Source organism: Plecotus auritus, assembly GCF_963455305.1.
Source record: "Plecotus auritus genome assembly, chromosome: 3".
Classification (NCBI taxonomy): domain Eukaryota; kingdom Metazoa; phylum Chordata; class Mammalia; order Chiroptera; family Vespertilionidae; genus Plecotus; species Plecotus auritus.
The window spans coordinates 129,755,378-129,769,532 of record NC_137772.1 but is presented as its reverse complement, the minus strand read 5'-3'; the positions used below and the strand labels follow the sequence as shown (position 1 = coordinate 129,769,532).

The 14,155-nt window shown below is 40.3% G+C and overlaps 1 protein-coding gene across 2 annotated transcripts in view; it reads left to right on the top strand.

Moving 5' to 3' along the window:
• ADIPOR2 (adiponectin receptor 2) overlaps positions 1–12,155 on the top strand; it is a 76,166-nt gene extending 64,011 nt beyond the window's left edge. For both annotated transcript variants that reach the window (XM_080661455.1, XM_080661454.1), the window contains exons 4-8: positions 496–667; positions 4,091–4,277; positions 4,515–4,702; positions 7,430–7,623; positions 9,320–12,155. In XM_080661455.1, the coding sequence (XP_080517581.1) occupies positions 496–667; positions 4,091–4,277; positions 4,515–4,702; positions 7,430–7,623; positions 9,320–9,448 (870 nt within the window). In that variant the 3' untranslated portion in view covers positions 9,449–12,155. The remainder of the gene's footprint in view (positions 1–495; positions 668–4,090; positions 4,278–4,514; positions 4,703–7,429; positions 7,624–9,319) is intronic.
• Positions 12,156–14,155: the final 2,000 nt, after the last annotated feature.

Genomic DNA, 14,155 nt, shown 5'->3' with positions numbered 1-14,155 from the left:
CCCGAAAGCTCCTGGACTGCGAAAGGGTGCAGGCTGGGCTGAGGGACCCCCTCCTCCCAAGTGCATGCATTTTTTGCACCAGGCCTCTAGTTAAGTATAAAAATGGTCATATTTAATATAACAGGGATTTCTCAGAGGTAAAGTCTATTGTGGAGAATGGAGGGGAATCTGTATGGGTGGAACTTTGGACCCTTCATCCTATATTTAGCCATATTGAAACAAAGTTTGAAACCACTCTTGAGGACATATTCTATAAATGCATTTACTCTTCCCCTTTCTTAAGAAAAGCCCTCCTGCCCCATTTAAAAAATATCTTTTTCATCAATCTGTTTTTTAGAAACTCAGAATATAGGACATTATTTATTTGAATGTGTTTGTCTTTCTAAAAATAAGTTATTTTTCTCATAAGAAAATGTAAGAAATTGTTATTTGGGACCAGTGTTGCTAAAGTTACAATTAAAATCCCCAAAATATTTGATAATATTTTTCTTCCAGGTTTGGGAAGGTCGATGGCGAGTAATTCCTCATGATGTCCTACCAGACTGGCTCAAGGATAATGATTACCTTTTACATGGACACCGGCCCCCTATGCCTTCTTTCCGGGCCTGTTTTAAGAGCATTTTCAGAATACATACAGAGACAGGCAACATCTGGACACATCTCTTAGGTATGTAATATCAGTGGTATAATGAATTGGTGATCTTACTCTTTTTTCACTTACTTGATGGAAAGGATGGAACTTAAAAACGTATTTATGATTTACCATTTTGTTTTCTGGATTTCTAATGATGCAGTTTCTCAGTGGTTTGCACTATGATTTTATTACAGCTAAGTTATATGGATATTGTTTAAAGTATTACATATGACTCCTTTTTCCCCGATTTGCCCTCCAATTGAACCAGGCCAAGAGAAAGATACTATACAAAATGTGGTATAATATTTTAATGAACACTGAGAGGAAGGTAGTTATTGAATAGAAGTAACCTGGTTTTTCAAAGTCATTACTTAGAATATTCACAATTACATTTCAGTTTGTCTTAAAGTAGAATGTGATGTATGATATTTTTTCCCATCGTGATTGTATATTAAAGAAGGAATAGAATGGTATTGGGGATAACTGTGTAAATACATGTAAAAGAATAAAGCTGGACCCCTACTTCAAACCATATATAAAAATTAACTCAAAATGGATTAAAGACTTAATCATAAGAACTAAACCATAAAATCAAGAGAAAACATAGATGCAAATCTTTATAACAAGGGGTTAGGTGACAGTTTCTTAGAATTGACACCCAAAGCATGTGCAACCAAAGGAAAAAAAATGGATAAATTGGACTTCATAAAAATTAAAACTTGTATGTCAAAGGACATTATCGAAAAAGTGAAAAGGTAACGCACAGAATAGGAGAAAATATTTGCAAAATAAATATCTGATGATTGCTCTAGTAAAGAACTCTTACAACTAAATAATAGGAAGTCAATCCAGTTTAAGAAATGAGTAAAGCATCTGAGTAGTAATTTCTTCAATAAGTTCTAGAAATGGCTGACAAACACATGAAAAGAGGCTCAACATCATTTTAGGGAATGCAAATCAAATACTTTGAGAAATGCAATGAAATACCACGCCATACTTACTAGAATAGCTGTAATAAAAATGGGAAATAACAAGTCTTGGCAAGGATATAGAAAAATTAGAACTCACATACATTGCTGGTGGGAATATAAGAAGGGTGCAGCCTCTAAATTCTATTCCTTAGGCATATACAAGAGAATTGAAAACATGTTAAAACAATGAGGACATGAATATTTTTAGCAACATTATTCATACTAGCTAAAAAGTGGAAACAGCCCAAAATCTATCAACTGATGAATGGATAAATAAATGTGGTATATCCATACAATGAAATACTACTTGATATTGATACATACACAACATGAGTGAGCCTTGAAAACATGCTAAGTGGAAGAAGCCAGACATAAAAGGCCACTTATGTGATTCATATACACGAAATGCCTAAAATGGGAAAATCCAAAATCAGAAAGAAGGTTAGGGCTGTCTGGGGTAGGGATTCGGGAATGAGCTATGACTCTTAACAGGTATAGGGCTTCTTTTTGGGGTAATAATAGTGATAATTTCATAACCTGTGAATACAGCAGTCCCGTTATCCAAGGGGGATACATTCCAAAACCCCCAGTGAATGCCTGAAACCGCAGATCGGACCAAACTCTATATATACTATGTTGTTTTTTTTTTCTATGCATGCTTATCTGATAAGTTTAATTTATGTAAAATTAGGCACAGTAAGAGATTAACAACAATAACTAGCAATAAAATATAACAATTATTGTAATGAAAGTTATGTGAATGTGGTATCTGTGCTGACACCCCCACCCCTAATAACAAATCTGATAACTGAGACTGCTACTAAGGAACTAAGGGCTGGGAAATGTATACATTCTCGACAAAGGGATGATTCATGACCTGGGGCGGGATGGCTTGAGATTTCATCACACTAAGAGTGGTGTGCAATTCAAAACATGGGTTGTTTTCTTCTGGAATTTTTTATTTAATAGTTTCAGATCACTGTTGACCATGGGTAACTGAACTATGGAAACAGAACTAGACATGGGGGGAACAATTACATACTAAACTAGAGGCCCGGTGCATGACATTTGTGCATGGGGGGGGTGGCTCTCCTCAGCCCAGCCTGTGCCCTCTCGCAGTCCAGGACCCCTCCGGGGATGTCCGCCTGCCAGCTTAAGCCCGAGTGATGTTGCACTCAGACATCCCTCTCGCAGTCCAGGACCCCTCACTACTTACCACCTGCCTGCAGCGGAAGTGGGAGAGGCTCCCGCCACTGCTGCTGCACTCGCTAGCTGTGAGTCCGGCTTCTGGCTGAGCGGCACTCCCCCTGTGTGAGCGCACTGACCACCAGGGGCAGCTTCTGAGTTGAGCGTCTGCCCCCTGGTGGTCAGTGCATGTCATAGCGACCGGTCGTTCTGCTGTTTGGTTGATTTGCATATTAGCCTTTTATTATATAGGATAGTTTGTGGCCTTTCCCCATTTGACTTGCATTTCTTGTCACATTTTATTTCCACTGTGTCCCCATGTTCCTACCTTGCTAGTATAGTGAGAATAGAACAGAGTATGAAATCAAGGTCATTGCTGATGTCTAACTCCAGGGTAAATGTTTTATTAAATGGATCAAAGAGAATGACTTAGCAAATGTTTAAATTCTTAATATCTGTGCCTTCCTTTTGTTAAGTGGCCCTTCCCTAAGCAGTAAGAACATAACATCTTACTATGAAGAACAGTTCAAAAATTGGTTATGAAATAGCCTGAATAGGCATTTACTGTCCTTAATTCTTGAATCTATTGGACCAATTGGTGAGGACCAGAGAAGCATAGTGTTCCTTGACAACTATTGGTAGAGGAAAGCTGTATTTCTTGATAGCGTTTGGAGGTATTGGAATTTATTGCAAAGCAAATGCAAAGTGGACCTTTGAAAGCTGGATAGTACCATCATGTGCCCAAAATGGTATAAATGGAATTTCATACTAAATCTAGAGGTAGAAGTAGACTGATGAAGTCTTCTAAAGAATAACAGCATGGTGTGGTTTATTTTTTGATTATGCTCTTAGACAAATAAGTGATAATATTTTGTATACTCAGTTTATGAAGCTGAGAAGTATATGATGCCAACAGTGTTTGAAGTAGCCAAAATTTTGGATAGGCTTCAGTTATTTAGAAAATTTTTCTTTTGGAACTTTTTTTTTTTAATGTATTTTATTGATATTTTACAGAGAGGAAGGGAGAGGAATAGAGAGTCAGAAACATCGATCAGCTGCCTCCTGCACACCCCCCACTGGGGATGTGCCCGCAACCAAGGTACATGCCCTTGACCGGAATCGAACCCGGGACCCTTCAGTCCGCAGGCCGACGCTCTATCCACTGAGCCAGGTTTTGGCTCTTGTGGAACTTTTGATCCAGATATCATTGTGATTGTGAAGGTTTGAAAACATAATTAGCATATAACTTTGTGTCTTCAAAAGAATAATCTTTTCTCTCTCCCCTGTACTCCTTTCCTAGGTTGTGTATTCTTCCTGTGCCTGGGGATCTTTTATATGTTTCGCCCAAACATCTTCTTTGTGGCCCCTCTGCAAGAAAAGGTGGTCTTTGGGTTATTCTTCTTGGGGGCCATTCTCTGCCTTTCTTTTTCATGGCTCTTCCACACCGTCTACTGCCACTCAGAAGGGGTCTCCCGACTCTTCTCTAAGTAAGTATCTGTGAAGTCCATATTTTGATCAATGATTTAGAGTCAGTGGGTTAGTGAAAAACATCTAGCAGAGCTGGCAGAATTCTTAATACCACCTCATAGAAACTTTCAAAATATTAAAGCAAACACTCCAGTATGCCTCTTAGCTGTCATTGCTAGCTCATGTCATGGGGGGTTAATGTGAACATCAGTGAGCAGTGAGTTTTAACATTAAATGCATTTCTTTTCCTATCCTAGACTGGACTATTCTGGTATTGCTCTTCTGATTATGGGAAGTTTTGTTCCTTGGCTTTATTATTCTTTCTACTGTAACCCACAACCTTGCTTCATCTACTTGATTATCATCTGTGTGCTGGGCATCGCAGCCATTATAGTGTCCCAGTGGGACATGTTTGCCACCCCCCAGTATCGAGGAGTACGAGCAGGTAAGAGCATGTGGAGGTTTTATGTTGAACAGTTACTTATTTGTCGGCCGTTTACTAAAGGCTTACCATTTCTAAGCATTGTGCTATGTACTTGTGATGAATAGATCATAGTTCCTGTTTGAGGGGCTTTTAATATAGTCTTTATTAGAGCTGAGGAACAGTGGTTAGCTATGTGAGCTGATGTACTTGGGGCAGTGTAGTTTACTTGCGTTTATGGCCATACACTGTCAATAAGACAGGGGCTCTGTAACTTTTGTAAAATAAACGATTCCTCTTACTCTCAGCATGAAGTGTACTCTTTGTAGTTATAATTTTTGTTATTTTTATTTTAAAATGTGTAATCTGCTTTTTGATTGTGTTCTATTACTGTAGGTATCATACATCTCTTCTGATATAGGGATAAAGAGGCTTTTTATTTTTAGGGTAATGTCTGTTGAGCTGGAGATCATATGGAAAGCCAAAAGTCTTTGAGTACCTTGGTTGAGCTGTCCTCAACCAAGGAAGTTACAGGTTAACAGAGACAGGTTTTTGTCTCCCACTGGACTGGAGACTCCTTATAGCCAAGGCTATGTCTTCAATTTTCTTTTCCTAGTATCAAACCCAGTGCCCATTGAGAATGAACAAGAAGTATTAAAAGGAGTATTTTCCTACCCTAGCCGGTTTGGCTCAGTGGATAGAGCATTGGCCTATGGACCAGATGTTCCCAGGTTCGATTCTGGTCAAGGCATGTACCTCGGTTGCAGGCTCCTCCTGGTCAGGGAGCATGCAAGAGGCAGCCAATCAATGTGTTTCTCTTACGTGGATATTTCTCTGTGTCTTTCCCTCTCTCTTCCACTCTCTCTAAAAATCAGTGGAAAAATATCCTCAGGTGAGGATTAAAAAAAAGAAAAAGTATTTTTCCTTTCAACCTTTAAAAAATTTTTTTGAAAGAAAAAAACTGTTTGGTATTAACAATTAAGCCATGGTTTATCTGCAGTTACCTAGAAGGTTAGGAGTTAAAATTAACTTTGTTAAAACACTCTACCCTATTCCTTCTTTAAGTGTTTATGTGAGCAAATGAGCAGTGGTCAGGGTTGGCTTTTAGTAGTACTTGACTGTGGTGTTAAGCTTGCTTGAGCACAAAAGATAAGAATGTCTTTGCTGAGTAGAGCTGGACATCCTGCTTATTATACACATCAGAAGAACCAAGTTCCTGAGCTTTGACTGAGACAATGACAGGCAAGACCATTGGCAGCCTTTGCTTAGCATGTAGAGGCACAGAACAAGTGAAAGAAGATGATCATGGTGATGAATTTTTTTTTTTTTTAGTGAGGAGTGGAGGTAGGAAGTAGTTTTTATTTAGGCCTACTTGATTTCTTTCTTTTCTGAGATGAGCATTGTCATTTTCCTCTTCTCTGTTGATGTCCATTTTAATTGTGAATAGGCATTGTGCTTACATCTGTTGTTGCATACCAGCAGCTTATATAGTAATGTCTGAAGCAAGCAGTATGCCCCTTTCTTTTGAGAAAGCTTACCAAATGATTGTTTTATAAGGGTCATTCTTAAGTCTTTGTGTCAAAAATGTAAAGCAATTACTACTTTTGTAGGGAGTATTCGTGTGGTGCTTGGTTGACACACCAATTTCAAAGTGGTTTTACAACAGTTGCCTTCAAACTTTTTTGATCATGACATTTTCTCCTACAATCCTGAACACACACACACACACACACACACACACACACACACACACACAAATTGACTGAAACAGCAGTTACAAAACTTTGATAAATTAGCCCTTAACTTTCCACTTGTGACACAGTCTGATATTTGTTATTTTAGCCTAGTTCATTTAGAAATTCTGATCCAGACTCAGTTGGTCATACCCAGAAGTTTGAAAAACACTGCGCTGTAGATGATTTGAAGGCATTGGGGCTTGGTGGAGTGTTCTGATGCTTCTGTAGACTTCTGTACCTGATGGGTACTTTTGGGCCTGAGAACTTTCAGAAGCATCTCTCTCTATCTCTATCTCTATCTCTGTCTCTATCTCTATCTCTATCTCTCTATCTCTCTCTATCTCTCTCTATCTCTCTCTCTCTCTATCTATCTCTATCTCTATCTCTATCTCTATCTCTATCTCTATCTCTATCTCTATCTCTATCTCTATCTCTATCTCTATCTCTATCTCTATCTCTATCTCGGAAATGAAGACATGGCTTAGACTTGGAGGGATGAACCTCTAGCTGAGTGTAGTTCTGGCTGTGGTTTCCAAAAATACTTTGGGGGTTCATCCAAACCAATAATTGCCTTTTCTTTCCTCACCTCCACCTCTACTCTCTCACCCCCTCCCCTTTCCATCTCAGGAATATCTGTTGCTTTAAAGGGAAGATAAAATATGTAAAATTGCTTTATATTGCAACCTGTGTCTATAAAGAGGCAGAATTTAGGGAGTTTTAAACCAACTCCTAGAGCTGTCTATTTCTAAAACACTTTGCAATGTGCTTTGAGGACTGCTGAGTCCTTAAGCTAAGCCTCTTTTCAGCAGGAGGCTCCTTGTATCTGTAAATAGATCTGTCTTTTAGAACATAGCTGTGCTATCTCGTGTGGCAGTATCTGAGTTTGAAGTACCTTCTTTTTCTGTTCAAACAAGAAGCTAATGTTGCATTCTACTTTGAAGTATTCAATTTATAATATTTATTTATTATTCCTTATTTCTCTTCTGTATTTTTGCCTTTTTCTTGTGATTTCTAGGAGTGTTCTTGGGCCTTGGCCTGAGTGGAATCATTCCTGCCCTGCACTATATCATCTCGGAGGGGTTCCTGAAGGCTGCCACCATAGGACAGATCGGCTGGTTGATGCTGATGGCCAGTCTCTATATCACGGGGGCTGCCCTGTATGCTGCCCGCATTCCTGAACGCTTCTTTCCTGGCAAGTGTGACATCTGGGTAAGTGTGATCAGAGGTGGCTATTGTGTATACATACTTATCTCTTAGTGGATTATTGGCAGACTGGGAAGTGAAATAAATGAAAAAGTTTTAGACTCAAAAACCAACAGATCTGTACTCTAAGCCTAACTCCCCCTCATCAATTATGTTTCTCTGGATGATAAGTACAATAATAGCTGTATTTATTGAGTACTTACTGGGTGCCTGGCACATGTCTGAGTGAGCACTTCACATGGATTACCTCATTTAACATATTAGTCCTATCAGGTATAACAACTGTTACTAATGTTTTCATTTTGAAGATTAGAAAATGAGGTTTAGGAGATGGGTAACTTGTCCAGTGTGCCTGGCTGTTCAGTTGTAGGGGTAGAATTGAAATCACGCTAGTCTAAAAACAGTGTGAGCTGCTGTATACTGCACTGTACTGGCAAGTCATTCAGTTTTTCTTTGTCTCAGCTTTCTCATTTATGAAACGAGGGTGATGGACCAGATTTTTGCCTAGGTCATTTTTGATCACCAAATTTAGTGATTTGTAATGAGAGATTGAGTGTATATATATATATTTGGTTGGAACAGGAGATAGAGATTACTAGATTGCGGTTAATGGAGGAAAGAGGAGGGGCAAATAAAATATAAGAGACCAATAGTTGGAAAATTTTAAAACAGAAGGCCTGAAATGTTTTCAACAGTACAGAAGTGGAGTGTTGTTTGATATGAAGTCTGACCTTTGGAATTCTTTTTCTTAACCTGTCAATTGTTATAGACTACGTTGATCATCTAGTCTCTTTAAAGTTTAGTTTAGCTATCTGTAAAATGAAGATAATGCTAATTTAGGCAATCTTTTGAAACATCTCTATAGATGTGACTTAAAAAAATCTAGTTTACACTCTAAAATCAGTGTCTTTCCCTTGATAAATACTGTTTTGCTGCTGTACTTTTTCTTTTCTTTTTTTTTTTTTTTTTTTTGCTGCTGTACTTTTTAATTTTGAGACTATAATGAGAGAATAGTGTAATTTTGAAGTAATTTTTGGTGCACTGAGCATTTGATAATCCCTTTTGAGCATTCAACAGAACAGGTTAAATCAGAAATAATATCACATGTTTGTAGATCAGCTTCTGACTTGAGAAGAGAATAAAAAGCCCTGTTTTCCTAGTCTTTTGATATAGTATGTTGTTCATGTAATTCCAGAGTCTTCGAACTGGAAAACGTTAGCCACCATATGTTTTGACCTTGTACCCAATCCTGGAAATCCCTTTAGTTTTTCTAACAGAGAGCATTTTTCTAACATTTGAATGACCAGAGCTCAAGTGCTTTAGTCCATGATAAAAATATCCATCAACAATGAGAAAATGCCCTTCTGTCTATGCAGAGCCCACTGCTAAGCATTAGGGGGTCCTTGGGGCCTTTGTGGTCTCTCTTTGCCCATCATTTGCCCCTGAGTTCACCAGATACTCCACTATTAAGTGTGCAGAGTTTCATGTCCAGAACTTAGCAGCAGCACCTTGATTTCTGTGGGGACAGTTGGCCTTCAGTTTAGCAGAATATGATATGCCTAATGTATATCCAAAGATCTCGAATTTGAGCTCTATCGCATCCATTCCTTGCCTCTGCTCAGCATAAGTGATCTTAAGAATCATTAGCAGACTTTTAATAATGCATGGGTTTCTCCACCCCTCTCTTTTTTTTTGCCTCCAGTTTCACTCTCATCAGCTCTTCCACATCTTTGTGGTTGCTGGCGCTTTTGTTCACTTCCATGGGGTCTCAAACCTCCAGGAGTTCCGCTTCATGATCGGCGGAGGCTGCAGTGAAGAGGATGCACTGTGACACCTGCAGTAACCAGGGCTAGGACCCTGAACCAGGGCCTGCTGCACCTGCAAGCTTTTCCCTTTCTGGCCATTGATGCCAGTACCAGAGGAGCCCCAAAACTTTGACAGCCTCGTGCGCTTGGTGACACACCAGAGGCTCCATGTGGCACATGACTGAGAAGAGAAAAACAAAAATAAATCATACCTCAATGGATGGAGTGCATCAATTTGGAGAAAAGGAGAAATGGTCCAAACCCCAGTGTATTCTTGGGATGTACTGATTGAGGGCTCTGCAAGACCCTTGGCAAACTGGCTTCTGATCATATCATATTTATTTGATGGGGAAACAGTTTAACTGGCAGTTCATTCTTCTCTCCCTTTCTCTCTCCTTAAAACAATAATTCAAACCAATTTAGGTGAACATTTATATCCTATCAAGAGGTGGGAATGTGATTTTAGATGCTCTTTTGGGAGAACAAACAAGTTAATGTAAATAAGATTTCTAACTTACTGTTTAAATAAGAATTTATATAAATGTTTAAAACATAGGGGTAGGGGAGGGAGGGAGAATTTTTGTATAGAATGAAACATGCAAGTACCACACACTGTTTCAATTTTGCACAAAGTGACCGTAGGAGGATCAGTTGATAGCCCCAGAATGTATAATGCCTTGGTGCACCATGCTGCCTTCTGAAGGCTGTCATACCCTGGACCCTGGTGGGGCAGAGAGCACAGCCCTTGCCCAGTGATCACATCGCCATTCTCATGCCTGAGAGCCTTGGGGAGTCCTGAGGGAGAGGGAGGTTGGTATGTGTTTTCTAAGGAAGCAGCAAGTGAATGGCTGACAGGATGTTAGTTAAAAGCTCTAGTTCAGGTGACCTTTGAGAGACCCACTTCTTTTTTATGCCAATGATCCTCTAAGGAGCAGAACCACCTGCTGCAGAAAGTCAGTTATGCTTGCAGGAGGGTAGAGGAGACTGGGAGCTCTGGAAATGTTAGCACAGGGCTGGTCTGGGTGCTTCCTGGCATCCTGTTAATTTTGGGGTGATTTTCATCTGATTGCAGGGATGTGACAGTTTTCCATATCCTTGTTATGGAGCTTTTGGAGTATCCTGGAAATGTCCCTCTATTAAAATCCCTGCCCCAACTACCCTTCCTCCTCTTGGAAATAAAAATTGACCTTTTCCCAGCGTCATCATTCCTGGCATGGAGCCAACCAAAAGTGTCTGCCTTGTCCAGGTGCCTCTTGGGCTCCTTTACCAAGGTTGGGAGACTGCTTCCTTTGGATTAGGAAAGACGAGTGTCACCTGGTACACGGTCTTGGTGAACCTTGGTGTGGCAGACACATCTGCTCTCCTTGAACAAAAAGGCCACTAAAACTCTTGAAAAGCAGGACCTAATACCCACCAAGGAGTAGCAGCAGTATCTGAATCCCAATGTTAAGGGATAGTGTGGTGGGACGTTTTAAAAGAAAATTGTATGTTATTGCCAAGGAGTCTGGGAGAATCTTGAAAACTGTACCTTAGAAGAGTTGCTAGAAGTGGAAAAAAAAAAAAGATTACTTATGTCTTCAAGGTTACCCTGTTATGGCATCAGGGAGAGTGTTAGGGGAAGGCTCTGGTTCATATAATCCTCACATGGCTCATAGGCAAACCACCCAGATAGCACTAATCTTAGGTTACTTACTGTCATCCAAGGCAGCAGATGATCGTTACATCCTGGGACTGTGTGCATTAGAATAAACACTGAGGCCCTAAGCATGGGGGCTGGCATCCTCCACTGGGTGTTTGAAAATGTGGGAAGGGTCTCCTATTTATTCTGTATGGGGTTTTCTCGGTTCTTTCTCTCCCAATCTCCAGCAAAAGCTGGCATCTAGGAAGAAAGAATCCATTGTAGAACTTGGGAGGAACTTAAAGAGTATTTTGGTTCTGGATAAGGTCACTACCCTGGGTGCTAGGTGGACCCAGCAAAAGACTCAGTGCGTGAACCAGTTCAGTGCCTGACAGAATAAAGAGCAGTATTACTCCCTCTAAGGGGACAGTCCAGCAGGGCAGTGCCATGTGGAAGGAAGCTCACTTAGCTCCGTGGAAGCCACAGCACATATCAGAAGCCAGACTTGCTCTTCGGTCATGCTCTTTGAGGTGCGGGGTGTAAGATGCAGCCTTGACACAGCACCAACAGAGGTAACTGTCTCTGGGCCCAGTCACCCCACACCCCAAAGAGGAGCCCAATCTGGTTCAATATAGCACAAACCCTTAGCAAACATGAAATTTAACATCAACGATGTATAATCCAGTAAAAATCTCTCCTTAGGGTGTGTGGGTGTGTGCATACCCATTTATAAGTGTGTGTCTGTGCAACTGACCACCAACAGCCTCACTGCACTTGGTCTTACAGTGCTCGCTGAGAACTCACCAGGTTGGCGCCTGAATGCCTTACTCTCAGCAGTCCGAGGCTTGCTTGCTCTGTGCAGATTTTTAATTTTCTTTTTTGGCCCTAGGCTGATTAGGACCTCTACAGCTTCATACTATCACCATTAAATAGTGGCCTTTTTCAGTATTTTTTCCTTACCTTTTAAAAATTGCTGAAGCCACAAAGCACATGTTTTGGGGATCATAGAAGTTAGGGGTTTCAGAAAGGCATCTGTGTGATGATTCATTCACCATGGGATTTCCCTATTTGCTGTATACACAACTTCTAATAAAAGGAACCAAGTGGAAAAGGAACTTTTGTTGTGTATTTTTTTTTCTTTTCACTGTCTCAGCTTACCACTCCAGAGCTTTTGGCATTTCTGACTTGAAGTGTTAATTTCAACACTGAAGCTTAAGGAATTTTCAGAAACTTTCTAATCTGAATTCACAAACCAAAATGCTCATGCCCAGCTCACTTCTCAACCTTTCTGACCAAGTTTATTTTATTTTGTAAAATATGTTTTTATTGATTTCAGAGAGAGGAAGGGAGAGGGAGGGAGGGAGACAGAGAGAGAGAGACATCAGTGATGAGAGAATCATTGATCGGCTGCCTCTTGCATGTCTCCTATAGGGGATTGAGCCGAGAGAGAGACATCAGTGATGAGAGAATCATTGATCAGCTGCCTCTTGCATGTCTCCTATAGGGGATTGAGCCTGCAACCTGGGCATGTGTCCTAATCGGGAATTGAACTCTGACCTCTGACCAGGTTTAGAATGGAGGAGAGGGCTAACGCCTTCTTAATTATTAAAGTTTACGCAACTAATATATAATGAACACGTTATGCAAAGGACTCTTGCTATCTCACATAACCCAACTACAACCCTCTGAACTGCTGATCAATTCACATTTCATCGGTGCAAAAACTAAATCAGAAAAGCTAAGGCTGACTCTGCCGGTGTTCTTTAAGGAGAAAATTCAGATTAGACAGTCTTATGTATATTGACTTAAAAGTTTTGAGGATTGTTAACCCTTTTATGTATCTAAAGAAGATTTTTAACTTTTGTCTTAGGTAAATTTAGTTTTGCAGGAGAATTTTCAGTGTTGGGATAATATATCCACTCTGAGTTTTCATTTTAAAGTATAGATAAAAGTTAAAGGTTTTCCATATTATCTGCATAGAGAACACTGGATTGCATTCTGTTCTTGAAAAATAAGGTGAGGCCTACAAATAATTCACTTCATTTTTTTCCTAGGCTTTTCCAAGCTGTCTATATACTCCTCAGGCGAGCTCTGGATATTGTAAAGGAAATAGATAAGGGCAAGTTTGAATTTTGACTATAGATTGCTAGGGCTCTGGGTAGTCTAGAGAAACCTCTGGGCAGTGTTGCTTTAAAATTACCCCAGAAATAATATCATCTCCAGTATTTTGCTTCAGTTACAGCACATTCTGTATTCTCAGTGGGTATGAACTATGCACTGCCACTCCCTGTATCCTAATGTGCAAACATTTTCTGCCTTTAACTATTGGATTTGGTGAAACAAAATCAGTCTGGCTCTTGTAACTTCTGCTTGTGATGGTATGGAGGGGGCTCAGGGACCCAAGGAAGCAGGGGATCCAGCTGCATGAACACAAAAGCCTCTCATTACTGCTCACCGACCACCCCTCCCAGCTACACTGACCTAGAAACAGAACTGTAGGTTCAGAGCGCAGCTCTGCCATTTGCCAGGTGACAGGCGAGAAGTCATTTCCCCAGCCCTGTTTTCTCACTTGTTAAAATGGAGTTTCTAACATCCTTTGCATCGTTCTGTGAAATGCTCTCACAGATCAACATTTCTCTAATTTCCCATGGTGATGGGCTGGTGTTTCTGCCATACTCTTGCTCTAATTTCTCCCTTCTGTGGTCTTTGACTTGCCCATATTTACTTTTCTGACTTTATATTTACTTTTCTGACTTTAAGATATGCCCACTCCTTTGCTCTCCTGAACCAAAACTTCACTTAGCACCAGTAAGTGGCTATAGAAGCATTTTACCTGAAAGCACTTCTGTTAAAATACACAAAATTATTAGGTGAATTTAGAAGTTAATATATCTCTGTACTGAGGAAGGAGGCTCTGACAGCAGCCTTGAATTCTGGGTCACCCGAAGATGTGCAGCATTTATAGGGAAAGGCTTTCAAGATTCTGTACCCCAGTCCTAACCGGTATGGCTCAGTGGATAGAGCATCAGCCTGTAGGCCAAATGGCCATGGGTTCGATTCCAGTCAAGGGCACGTACCTTGGTTGCAGGCTTCTTCCTGGCCTGGGCCCTGGTCG